Raw genomic sequence first — 13334 nt, forward strand, 5'->3', positions numbered from 1 at the left:
TTCAATGAAACGATACAAAGAAAGCGTGAAAATGGAATTTGCAAAACTTGATTGTTTAAGTACAAATCGACTTTTAAGTATTAATTGTACATATACATAATTTATCAATGTTGAACAAGTATATTATAAGATACCTAAAAGTAAAATATTTTTTTAACTATTATTATTATTTTAATTATTATCTATCACTTTATTTTATTTAAATGAAAGATACTGGAGCAATATAATTAAATAAAATTTATTATGAATCAATACAACATTAGCATTTTATGCATATTACAGTATTATTACTTTTTATTTCAAAAGTGTCATTAATTCAAATAAAATTGACGGAGAAGAACTACTTCAATTCTAAGAAGACTATGTTGTAAATATATATCTACATATTTCATAAAATGTAAGTATATTTTTACAAATGATACATAAAATATTTATTTAAGATTTATTTCGTTGAGATAGATATAAGGTATCAATATAATATATAATACGTCAATTCATATTACGAAAAAAATGATGATATGGATTTATGATTCTTATGAGAATTTAAAATATTTGCATTTAATCGACGTTTAATAGAATTGGTATCTACATCACTTGTATTTTCCTTCCTTTTTATATTTGTAGTATGTAATACTGAATTATTTAAGTTCCATTGCAGACTTTCAGCCACATGAAAATCGCTATGTTCCTGATATTTTAATATAGGTATCATTTGATAACATTTTAAACATTGTTTAGAAGGAGCTTCAATTGAGTTAGATGAGTCTTTTTTAATTAGGAAACTAGAAATATCATTATCTTTTCTTCCTTTTGAAGTGTTGGTTTTAAATTTATTTTTTCCCTTCAATATTTTCGCTAAAGTTTCTTTTGAAATATCCTTTTTATTTTCTGTTTTCATATATAATTTTGCTTTTTCTTGTAAATATGAAGGTAACAATACAACTACAGTAGGATCAATATTACTCAAATCAGGAAATATTTCTTCTAGTTGTATTATATCTTGTTCGTTAATCATTTTGTTATTTTCATTTAATTCTATATTTGAAGAAGTTGGCCCATTTTCCATTTCACTGTTTGTATACATTTTATCACTATTCTCCTTTGTATTCAAATCCAATTTTTCGCCAAAATTACTTTTCTCGTTTTTTACACTATCTTCATTTACATTTTCAAACTCAATATCTATATTTACATTGTCGTTTATCTCAATCAACCTAATATCATTTACATGTGTATCTTTCAAATTACTTTCTTTTGGGTTAAAAACATTCATAAAAAATGATTCCTTAAAATCATTTTGATCTAAGGGATCATTCAAATTAAAACAATTTGTCTTCTTTTCATAAAATGTTTTTATTTTATTTCCTTCATTTAATGAATTGATTAAATTATTTAATCTTCTGGAAGTAGGAGACCAATCTGTTTTGATATTACAACTTTGTTCACCTAATTGTGCACTTATTCTAGAACATTTTTTCTCAACATGTTTTAGTTTATTACTTGATGCATTGTTAATTTCATCACTATTATAATCTACATTGATAATTTTATCGACATCTAAATCACTTTTTATTTTCTTAGTAGTATTTTCTACTGAATATATGCTTTCTACTTTCGTATTTTCTGTTTGTGCATCTATTTTCTTATGAGGCTCTGATTCGTTTGATTTAAAAAAATTCCGAAAATTGCCGCTACCTTTAGCTGGTATAAATTTACCAGCTGATATACCTAAATATGCAATTGGACATTGTGTTGACTTAGATATGATTTGTACACAACGAATTGCCATATTTCCTGGTTTATATGAATTTAAAGTACATGAACGTGATTGTGATACTGTAGTCTTATTTTGATAATACTGATAACATATTGTCATTAACGTTGCTCGTCGCTCATTTTCTTCAAGATCTTGTTCAAGACGTTCACAAACTTCTGCTGATAATTCACCAGCCCAATGTTCTAACTGTAAACAAAATATTATGTAAAGAAATAATTCACAATTTTTCTATATACAAATTTTATTATGTACTTTACCACATCTAATGAGACAATAGCTTGTTTTCCTGGGAACTTTTTACATGCTCCAATTGATTTTGATACTAATCGTATATTAACAGGTTCATTGTCTATTCCTCGAGCAATATTGTATAACCATAACCTAAATGAATATATTAATATAACATAGTCTCAAAGTAACGTTTTTATACATTATTATCTTCAGCGAAATTATGAGTTCATAAATATACCCTGTTTTTTCATCGAATCGTTTTTGTAAATATTGCAGTGAATACTGCACTAAATCACCCATAACATTACAATTGAGAGATTCAACAACGACATCTCCAAACTTCCCACCAAGATTTCTAACTTTTTTGATTGGCAATGTTGAATACAGAGTTGATACTGCAGCTGCAGGTAATATTGTTTGTCGATTTGGTTTATGCAATCCACATGCCAACTTAGCTAATATCTAAACATATACAATATTACTTTTTTTAATTAATTAGGTAATAAAATAGATGGTACACCTTTTTACCTTGTTTTTTGCAATACCAGCAGAACATCTAAATCCTGTTTTATCAAATATGTCAGCTCTTATTTCTTCAACTATAAGTCCCGCTATTGCAAGCTTTTGTGCTTCTATGTCTTCAAGATTCTCGAAAACGTTCATTATCCAAGTTTTTGTGCCTTTACTTCTCTCTTCTAAATCCATACCATATAAAGGCCCATATCATATAACAACATTATATACAAATTTATGTATAGTCATAAGAGTTTATAGTAATTTTTTCTTACCTTCATCATTTTTTCCAACTTCTGAATATCCTACTACAAAAGTATTTGAAAGCTGTGTCACTAAATGATTCAAAGAAATAGAATATGTAGACATCCTTTTACAAACCAAGTCAGTAATATCTAAATATGCTTCATCCACACTAGCACGTTCTATTATATTGCAATGTTTCTTTATAACATTAATAACTTCACGACCAGCACTTCTATATCTATACAAACATTTGTAATTCACCCACATTGTGTGTGTGTAAAAAATATTAAATGCATAATTTTTTGATATACCTTGATGTATCAGCTTTTCCACGAAGGCATGGTACACTAGCTAAAACAACATCTGGACATTTTTCTTTTGCCTCTTCACCTCTCATGTGTCTTGTAACACCATATTCCCTTGCTTCATAATTAACAGCAATTATCCTATTTAAAAAATATTAGCAATATTTAGAATCTCTCTCTAATCTATCTACTTAAGTTATTTAAGTATAATTTATGTTATCTAGAATATTTTACCCTCCTAATTTCCACTGATTGTATTGTACAACTGCAAGTGGTTTTCCAGCATATTCTGGTTGAAGCTTTGTTTCAACTTGGCAAAAAAAACAATCCATGTCTATTAAAACGACAACTCTATCATTGCTTGAGTTTGCCATTATAAAATAAATTTGATCTATTAATTAAAATTATTTGCAATTATAAGTTAAAAACATTAGTATAATACGACGTTATTCATCTAGTATTCATTAAAATGGAAGTTTAAATTATATATATTTGCAAAAAACATCGTTATCGTTTTAGTATTTTAAAAATAGGTTACAGGTATAAAACTTTTACATATAATCAAATTAGTACAAAGTTAAAAGAAAAACAACCGCAATTTGACACAGTCCCAAATTTAAATTTGTAACTACATCATTATTCCTAAATTCACATTATTTTGTAAGGATGGATTATAAGAAGTAGTCATCTTTGTTTTGAACTGGTGTACGCCTGTGGCTCTCTCTAACGTGAATATTTTATATGATAATAGGGTTAATTCTTGCGCCGCGAATTTAACTGTACAGCAACATAGCCGAGGCAACGAACAAAAGCTATTTAACAAATTTATTGATTAATGACAAAATTATTTCTCAGTAACAACTGTGATTACTCTCGAATTTCATATTTACTTTCGTTACCATGGTAAAGTGCTTTGCCAAAGCATAAATCGCTCGCTTTCTAATATTGTAAACTCCAATCAAAATAAAATTTATTAGCATTAGTTAATAAGAATTTGTCTTATTGGATAACAAATTAATCATAGATTATCATGTAATTCAAGTAGATAAATGAGCCACTCTGCGACTCAAAATTAAAGAATCGTTAAAACCGTCACGCTGAGCTTAGCGTCTCAATAAATTTCATTACAGCATAAATCTTGTTAAAGTTGTCAATCTATTATAAATATTCAGTTTTAAATATAACTAGTCTTAAACATAAATTTAAACATCGAATTAGTTTCAAAATTGTTTGAAGTTGTAACGCGTACAGAGTGCTCCAGTACTCCACTGGCTGCAACCACGCTAAATTCCCCAAATCTTGGAAAGGTCACGCAACATCTTTAATTTACGATATGCCATTAGTAATTTTATGTATAATCAATAAACATAAATTATTTTTGCACAGAAAAGGGAAATATATATTAATACAATAAATACGAAAATATATATATTGCTGCAATGAATATTAATATTCATAAATTAAGATCTGAAATTACATGTTGGTTTCAAGTATTTTTAGAACACATAGTAGCTTATATTCTATGAATGTAGCATTAAGTATTACATTTACGAACGTAAAATACTTTACGATTATTGAAAATGTATATGTATACATCATAGAGGTTACAGATACATGTCAAGTTTTGGAACACCTTGATTCCTGCAAATACAACATACAATAAACGCGTTTATTTTTTCAAAGTTTTATTCTCTGATTTATTTATACACAATTTGCGTAAGGTGAAGTACTACACTTTGTGACAATGCCAAGTAAAAAGAAAAAATATAATGCACGTTTTCCAGCAGTGAGTATTAAAATACTCTGTATAGTTTGGGAAAGTTTTTCACGAAAATGCACTTCATATATAAATTACATGTTTATAATTTGAATAAAGACAGTGTAATTTACTTGTAATCTCATTTAAATTATAAAGAAATATATAATTAAAAAGACCATATACATATTAATTTTTAATTATATGACTAACCTATCTTTACAAATGTACTTAGGGCAGAATAAAAAAAATTATGCAAACTGATGAAGAAATTGGAAAAGTTGCACAACCAGTGCCGATTATAATTTATATCCTTTTTAAATTAATAATAAGAACAATAATTTTAATGCCAACATAAGCCAATATAAGAATTATTGTTGTTTACATCGTAGATCTTTAAGCCGTTAATGATATATTTTTATTTTGAAAGTAAATTCCTTAACTATTTGTATACCTAGAACATTAGAGCTGTTTGTACATTCATTACTTACAAAATCCATGGAAATTACAAATGCTAAAAATGCCAAAACTTTGAGTCCTTCTCATATGTAAGATTTTTCTAAAATTAATTAAGTCAATACTTGGTTTTAACTGATTTGTTGATAATTTTTGCATTAAATTTCTTTGCAGGAAACAATGTATTTTATCAGAGAACCGTTTTGATTTTTTAAAAGATTTAGTAAATTCTTTACCAGATGTATCAGGACCTGATGAGGAAGTACCTACACCACCTTTAACACCTGCTCCAATGAATACAAATGTATCAAATACATCAACTTATTCATCTACAATACAACAGCCAGATACAGGGTAAGTATTAAATAACTTACTTGGTATTTGTAAATTTTAGATATATTATTATATTTTTATAGATTTTCAAAGCAGGAGATGGGATTAACTACTAAAGTAAAGAAAGAAAATGAAAATGAAGAAAACAGTGATGGAACTGGAATATATAATCCAGGTACTCGTAATGAAATGATAAAAAATACTGTACCTCAAGTTCCAGAATTTCAAATGTCTGTGCCTCCATCGTTTCAAATTAGTCAACCTAATTTTTATACAGAAGTTAAACCTATGAATTTAAGTACAAATACATCAAGTGTAAATACAAATAATCAACCAACATCAAATTTTGCTCATACTGCTACTTTGGATGAAGATTATGATACATAGTTATTGATAAAATATTAGAAATACGAATTTAAAATTAAATTAAAACAATAATTGAAGTATGCGATCATATAATGTTACCAAATTTTATTCAGACAATTTATAATTTACATTATATGAACAGTTTTGTTACTTATATATATTTACTTCACTAATCATAAATTTTTATATTTTTGTATTTGTTCTGTTAAATTATAAATTTTATTCAGACTAGTTAAAACTACATATTTCCTATTTAAAAATGTTTTGTACGACTCGATTATCGTAAAACACTCATATTTTAAATACTTTATATTCATGTATACACATCTATAATAAGTAACAATATTTGGATTTACACAGTTGCTGTGTACTCCAAATATATATGCATTAAAGATAATCTAGATACAGTTCTCCTCTGTTTATACATTTATAAATATATGTTGTACATTTATGTAGGTACAAATACATTTACTTATTAAGGATGTAGGTAGTTAGGCTTACATTTTATAATTGGCAAAATTTTCTACTTGTACCTCATTTAGTTTATATCTTAGAATATTTGTGATTTGCAACATTATGTATGCAATAATAAGCTTTATAACTAAGACTTTTTACCTGCATAAAAATAAATTTGTATAAGGAAGAGGTGGTATCGTACACATATTAAGGAATATATTTAGAAAGATATCTTACATATATTAACAATACTTAAGAGAATTGATTTTAAAAGAGTGGCATTGACAAATATTTCACAATATATTTATGTAATTATATACTTATTTGAACATACATACGTTGCAAAGTTATATATTAAACATGATGACTGAAACTATTAAATTTCTCAGTAGTTCAATATATGCACAACAATTAGATAAGAATAGACTATTAAATTCTATAAAAACTCAATTGTGATATTATTTTATTTATATGAAGAAAATTACACTTTGGTCATTCATTGAACAAATATATTAATTTTTGAAAATTTCTTACAAAAAGACATTATCATGAGGTGTTTAAATATGTAAATAATTAAACTTGAATTACATATTTTAAATCTAGAAAATGTTTTCTTAGTAAAATAGAATAAAATAATTGTAAATATCTTTATACAAAATACAAAATCTGAAAATATTGTATTTATGGTAGCATATTTAATATAATATGCGCACACTCGTTTAAAAATAAGAAAAATTGAACAATGATTATGTAAAGAGTGTTAAAAATTAGTAAAAGAATGTGTGCTATATATGCTTATATTTGTGTATATTTATAAGAGTAATATTTTGTTTCATAAATTGCTTGTAATGTGTGGTAAAATGTTTCAAATAAATCGTATCTATCTCAATAGTAACAGGATAACAGAATCAAATCACATGCATTTCATTATGTATACATAAATTTATATACTATATATCTCTAGATACATATGTACCTTAAAAAATTATTTTAAAAAATTTAGAAATATAACTGATTGCTGTACCAATTTTCTATTTTAAACAAGTAATCTGAATTTTTTAGAAATATGTCTAAACAATCTTTTATCACTAAATATTTATGTTCATATGTATTTATAGCAGAGAGGAAATTTCCTTTCTGTCTACGTTACTTATCTGATAGCATTAATCATAAAAACAGATGAATAGTGCTATATTTAATATTTCAATTAAGAATAAGATTAATTTAAGATAGTCTCAAATAACAATGATATGTAAATTTATTAATAAAAATCTTAATAGTGGCATTGTGCTATTTATATATATTTAGTTATATTTATAAATAATATTAAAAAGTTTGTTTTAATTACTTTATTTTTTTATTATGCTTGCGAATTATATTTTATCAGTATTAAAAATATTAAAATTGTGTAAATAAAAAATGTTAGAATTAGCAACAGTATAAGAAAATTATAGAAAAATATAATATTTAATATTTTGGTAAAATTTTACATATGTATAACTTTCGAAAAAAAAATTCTTTAGTAATTATTCAACCTTTGATATTCATCTAGACTAGAGACAATTATTCGATATCCCTAGACAAATGCCATTCGTTTCTAATTATAAACAATTTGTCTAAATTCCTTTAAAACATCTTTAATGTTAATGTTTGTTATGTGCATTTAATTAAGTTTGTGATTAAAAATACGTAATGAATAGTTAAGATACATAATTACAGATTTCAAGAAGGATTTTGTTGATAATTTAGCACACTTCAAGTGAGGAGAGACTTCTTATTGACATAATGTATGCTATTTGCACGTAATTTTTACGAATTTCAGTTATTAAATCTATGTTATTAAATTTTCATAAGAACTTAATAATTGTTATTGACATTTCAAGAAGATCGCTAATTTATTGCGAGTATACTTACTTGCAATTTTATACAATGTCTTTCTGCAATATTTAACATCAACAATTCTTTCAAGAAAATTTGGAGATTAACATGTACTGAACTATTCTGTGACAAATTATAAAGAAATGTGATAGTGCTAAAATCTCGACTTTTTAGGTAATACAATTTATTTAAAAATATCATTTAACAAAACCTTTGACTTGATGATTCACAATACACTTTTTTTCTTCTATTGTGAAGTATATCCATTCTTAGTTCCTTACTCATTGTCAGACAATATTACTAATAAATTTGTTCATTATCTTTGAACATTCTGCATCCTACAACTTTATTAATACAATAACAGAGTAGTAAATTATAAATCTAATTCAAAATATCATTTGTTTATATTTTGACTTTGGTATTGTTATTGTTTAGCATTTATGATAGATTAAGTAACATAATATTGGTAATTTTATCATTTTGATTCTATAAGTTGCAATATTGTTATTAGAAAAACATATTTGTTGCTATGTATTTTGCAAAGTATAATATAATTTTACATAGAAAAGCATGAAGTTACTGATTATTATGTAGTTAATAAATAATATTTATGTGACAATAATATGTATTTTATTACATTTTTGTTTTTTGTTTGTGTAACCCCATATGAATCATTAAGGTGATTTGATATAGAATTAACCACAGATACTTACTTGAAAATTATAATTAAGATGTTTCCTATTTCATCATTCTTTTTTAAATTTTGTAGTAATTTTTGGTTATGTGCTTAGTGTAGATCCAGTATATAGCAAATGTATTTGCTTATTAGGTGCGTTGGAACATAGGTAGTGCTGCTGTTCATCTCTTCAAGTATAGATATCTCTATGATGTTTTCGTCAGGTCTTAGCTGCAATCTATCTTTTCCTAGTTGTCTGGGTTATCCACAGGATAACGAAGAATTAATACCAAAAATGGCTAGAGAGCCAATAATTCTTAATGTTTATGATATGGTAAGGTCCTTTTAAGTTTCTTTCTAAAATATCTTTTCAATTTTTATTGATACACATTTGTAATAAATACATTTCATGTTTCAGTATTGGATAAATGAATATACTACTCCAATTGGATTGGGCGTATTTCATTCTGGAGTTGAAATATATGGAACAGGTATATTTACATAATGTTTTATATATATATATATATATATATATATATTTCTTTTAATTCCAACTGAATCTATTAAAGTTAGTTAAATTATTTCAATCAATTTGCAGAATATGCATATGGAGGTCATTCTAAACCAATTTCTGGAATTTTTGAAATCACACCGAGAGTTGCTGAAGAATTAGGGGAGCAATTTAGATATAGGTACAGATATTTTAGTAAGGATGTGTTCATATTATTTCAAAAGAAGAGTATGTTTATTTTTCATCATCGTAGGCAATCAGTACACATTGGATATACAGATTTCACAGAAGAAGATGTAACTAGGATCGTTACTGAATTAGGAAAAGATTTTAGGGGTGATCGTTACCATTTAATGAATAAAAATTGTAATCATTTTAGTAGTCAACTTACACTTGTATGTATATAAAAATAGTATATAATCACTTATTAATTAATACAATGCTAATATTATATTTTTATTCTAAATTGTAGATTTTGTGTGGTCAAGAAATACCGGGTTGGGTAAATCGCCTTGCATATTTCAGTTCTTGTGTACCATTCCTTCAACGTTGTCTACCAAAGGAATGGTTAACGCCCGATGCACTTCAACATTCTCTGAATCAAGTCAGCCATGAAAGTACATCTTCTGAAAGTACGTCTTCTGATACTTCCTTGTAACATTTGGCCAATTTTTTAAAACGAAGAGATTTAAAATGTCATAGGAGTTACACCATTTAGAGAGTTTATGCGCAAAGGAAGTTTATCGTGACAGTAACTATATCGCCAAGAGCATGGAATCCGAGAAACAAAACCGTCAAGATGAGGTACAAATTTCATATTGTACTCTAGAATTCCAGTGGTGATTTAATAATACTGAAAAAATGCCTTTCTTGCAACATGTCGTCTTTTAAATTCTGGACGGCAGTATACAATGTCGCGTGTGTTCTTTGTTGTATCACACAATCGAAATTTAATAGGTATACACTTAATAGATAATTACGTATAAAACAAAGGCATAAAGAGACTGGAACGTATTCATTTATTAGTTAATCACATTAATTTTTTAAGAAATTTTTTGTGAATTAGATTTTATACATGTAATATCTGTCATTTCAAATCGCATTTCAAAATTAATATTTGTAAAACATACAATTCGTTCAAATTATATTTTAGAATTATCCAGTGATGTTTTTCTAAACATTCAATAACCTGGTTTACTTGGATATTATAATTATTTATGTTATGTATACATGCGACACCTCTCTGTACAGCTGCCATTAATATTGTTAGGAAATTTAAATGAAGAATGAATGTAATATACATATATAATATATATATAATATAATATATATATATATATATATATTAACATTCATATAAAATAAATAAATTAAGAATAACTTACTTTTCATCTATGATTTAATGAAAATATGTTTTGTGCGAATACTTTTATAAGGAACATATTTATAATTTTATAATTAAAATATTGAGTCAACAGTTTTTCACTATATGAATATCACATTCCACAAAGGTGATTTTGAATTTTGCGCAATATAGAACAATAGAATTAATATAATGTTGTGATTTTGGAAGCATTTGCTAGATCCAAAATCTAATGAGTTCTTTTTTAAATATTCATGACATACAAATCATTACTAATGTTGCTAAAACTGTTGTTGACACCAAGTTTATAATGTTATATGTTGAAAAAAATGAAAAATTCATAAAGTTATTCGAATATGATATAAATACAAAAAAATTCTGTTGAATATATCATATTTGTAAAATGTAACACAAAAAACAAGTAACAATTAGTGCCAATTCAATGTTTTGTTAATTCTGTTTTAATGACTAATATTAGGAAGTGACATGTTGCATAAAATTCATAGATGTTATCAATCATAAAATTATTATATTTAATGTTAACATATGAATATCTTTCAATGAATTATTTATAGAACAATTTCGGATATATAACAATTACATCTAATATAATAGTCAACAAAAATATCAATTACTCTTTATTTATATAATTATATTATAGAAAGCTTTTTTTTAAGTTAGATTTAAAATTAATTTGGATTAATAGAATTATTTAATATACTAATTTACACGAAATTACCAAATTTAAATTCGTGCGTCTCTGTACGACATATGTTTAAAAAAGAATGTCTTCTTCATATACATATATGTATTATATTTTCAAAAAAAAGGTATTAAAAATAATTAGTCATCATAAATATTTTATAGACCAAAACATGTTATGTTTTATATTCCTCACTGATAATTGTATTGATACAGAGTTATAAAATGAATTACTTATGCGATATAGAATACTAAAATAATGAAGCATATAAAGCACAATATACAATATAAGTACAAAAGCTTACGTATCTTTTTAAATGGTCTTTTTTATAATGATATTTAGTTTATTGTTTCAGTAGGGACCTTTGTCTTACTGTTAATGATTTCATTTTAGAAAATAAATATTCTAATAATTATTATTTTGTTTTGTTAATTATAATAATACCTAAAATTGAGACCAGTTTTAATCATTAATTATATTGTACTCATACATCAAGTTTACTAATATATGATATAATGAATTTAAGAGAAAGGAAATATATTCATCTTTTATCATAGATTTTGTATGAAACAAAATGTAAAACAAAAATTATAAATACTATGAAATCTACAGAAAAAATGTTTGTGAGAAAATCTTACAAACATAAGAATTTGGTTTTCTTTTTACCATAATGTAAGTACTTCTTACTATAATGACACACTTTAAATAATATACAGTGAGATACAATTCATTATTCAAAATGCAAATAATTGCTTGCAATTGCTTTTAATAAATATCGTAAATATAATGCACATATTAGTTATAAATAAATTCATAGTATAGAATACACTAAACTAAGTTGCTAAAAAAAAGATTAATAATCAGGTCATTACATGCACTGGTACTAAACCAATGGGATACATAAATCATTATTAATTGTTACATAAAATATTCTAACAACTCGTAAAAAAGTAAACTATTGAATCATACAAATCTGTATATGCATACATATAATCATTCTATTTTCGTGCAGAATGCCAGTCGTACATTTTGATTATGCGTAAAAAAAAGCATAATTATAGCGCAGTTTTTACATGTTATAAAACGACGTACTCAAAATTTCAGTGTCATATATGTGCAGACTAAAAAAAAGAAGGAAAATGAAAGATTCGAAGGGTCTAAAATCAAATTGAAATTGAAACCTTATTTAGAAATTGAATTATTTACAAAAATATAAAATCAATGCTATACAAAGTGACTATTTCTTCGTATGTTATATTTATAAACAAACTCGGTTTAGATACAAGGCAACATAAGACAAACAGATATATCTTTGATTTTAGAACCCTTAAGTAACAATTGCGGATAATAGACAAATCATTGAATTTCGTTGGTAAGTACAATAACACGTACATTGCTACAATTTATAAACATACGATGACATTTCTAGAATAGTTCTAGAATTCATTTTTAAACTTTATTTTATTCTGGTATGGACAGCAATATCTGTACTATTACATTCTTTGTTTGATAACATTAACACTTTTTTCTTCTATTAACGGTTTCTTCTATATTTTTAATATAAGAATGTCAAACCTATTGCAGTCGATATATATTTCTTTTATAATTATATTTTCATGTCTTACCATTACACAAATGTGATAAAGTCGTTTCAAGTTTCTTTTTTTTGGTATTATACGCATGTTATAGTTATTATGCTAACTTTATGTCCATCAACGATGATCTTTTTAAAGAGTTGGAACTTCGATTTTCATGTATATTTGT

General features: G+C 25.3%; 3 protein-coding genes across 8 annotated transcripts; 2 read left to right on the forward strand and 1 right to left on the reverse strand.

The window, feature by feature from the left end:
• Positions 1–301: 301 nt before the first annotated feature.
• DNApol-eta (DNA polymerase eta) lies at positions 302–3698 on the reverse strand. The gene is made up of 7 exons (XM_069115187.1): positions 3307–3698; positions 3079–3213; positions 2797–3005; positions 2537–2703; positions 2247–2470; positions 2035–2158; positions 302–1963 (listed from the first exon to the last, which is right to left on the reverse strand). Exons 1-7 carry the CDS (start codon positions 3444–3446, stop codon positions 500–502), a joined length of 2463 nt encoding a protein of 820 aa, XP_068971288.1. The 5' UTR covers positions 3447–3698; the 3' UTR covers positions 302–499.
• Positions 3699–4569: 871 nt separating this feature from the next.
• Positions 4570–6393, forward strand: NC2alpha (negative cofactor 2 alpha). The gene is made up of 5 exons (XM_069115192.1): positions 4570–4858; positions 5064–5136; positions 5283–5376; positions 5459–5638; positions 5701–6393. Exons 1-5 carry the CDS (start codon positions 4817–4819, stop codon positions 6002–6004), a joined length of 693 nt encoding a protein of 230 aa, XP_068971293.1. The 5' UTR covers positions 4570–4816; the 3' UTR covers positions 6005–6393.
• Positions 6394–8003: 1610 nt separating this feature from the next.
• LOC138180837 (deubiquitinase DESI2) lies at positions 8004–11985 on the forward strand. 6 transcript variants are annotated; one of them, XM_069115082.1, is made up of 8 exons: positions 8005–8226; positions 8470–8488; positions 9143–9327; positions 9412–9484; positions 9592–9685; positions 9758–9899; positions 9977–10136; positions 10207–11985. In XM_069115082.1, the coding sequence occupies exons 3-8, from the start codon at positions 9202–9204 to the stop codon at positions 10251–10253; spliced, it is 642 nt and encodes a 213-aa protein (XP_068971183.1). In that variant the 5' UTR covers positions 8005–8226; positions 8470–8488; positions 9143–9201; the 3' UTR covers positions 10254–11985. The 6 variants fall into 6 exon arrangements, with proteins under 6 accessions (XP_068971185.1, XP_068971183.1, XP_068971182.1 ...); XM_069115084.1 differs by lacking the exon at positions 8470–8488 and having other exon boundaries at positions 8004–8226; positions 9147–9327; XM_069115081.1 differs by having other exon boundaries at positions 8005–8488.
• Positions 11986–13334: the final 1349 nt, after the last annotated feature.

Source organism: Bombus flavifrons, chromosome 6 (genome assembly GCF_040668555.2).
Source record: "Bombus flavifrons isolate JBK064 chromosome 6, iyBomFlav1_principal, whole genome shotgun sequence".
In the NCBI taxonomy this organism is placed as follows: Eukaryota; Metazoa; Arthropoda; class Insecta; order Hymenoptera; family Apidae; genus Bombus; species Bombus flavifrons.

What these genes read in the sequence shown, in the direction of transcription:
- DNApol-eta (XM_069115187.1), bottom strand. Translation starts at nt 3,446, where the DNA reads ATGGCAAACTCAAGCAATGATAGAGTTGTCGTTTTAATAGACATGGAT. An exon ending in AATCAGTGGAAATTAGGAGG is followed by an intron (nt 3,214 to 3,306) that starts GTAAAATATTCT and finishes TTTTTTAAATAG; the next exon opens with GATAATTGCTGTTAATTATG. An exon ending in CTATTGTCTCATTAGATGTG is followed by an intron (nt 1,964 to 2,034) that starts GTAAAGTACATA and finishes TTTTGTTTACAG; the next exon opens with TTAGAACATTGGGCTGGTGA.
- NC2alpha (XM_069115192.1), top strand. Translation starts at nt 4,817, where the DNA reads ATGCCAAGTAAAAAGAAAAAATATAATGCACGTTTTCCAGCA. An exon ending in ATAATGCACGTTTTCCAGCA is followed by an intron (nt 4,859 to 5,063) that starts GTGAGTATTAAA and finishes AAATGTACTTAG; the next exon opens with GGCAGAATAAAAAAAATTAT. An exon ending in ACTTTGAGTCCTTCTCATAT is followed by an intron (nt 5,377 to 5,458) that starts GTAAGATTTTTC and finishes ATTTCTTTGCAG; the next exon opens with GAAACAATGTATTTTATCAG.
- LOC138180837 (XM_069115084.1), top strand. Translation starts at nt 9,202, where the DNA reads ATGATGTTTTCGTCAGGTCTTAGCTGCAATCTATCTTTTCCTAGTTGT. An exon ending in AGTTGAAATATATGGAACAG is followed by an intron (nt 9,485 to 9,591) that starts GTATATTTACAT and finishes ATCAATTTGCAG; the next exon opens with AATATGCATATGGAGGTCAT. An exon ending in GGGGAGCAATTTAGATATAG is followed by an intron (nt 9,686 to 9,757) that starts GTACAGATATTT and finishes TCATCATCGTAG; the next exon opens with GCAATCAGTACACATTGGAT.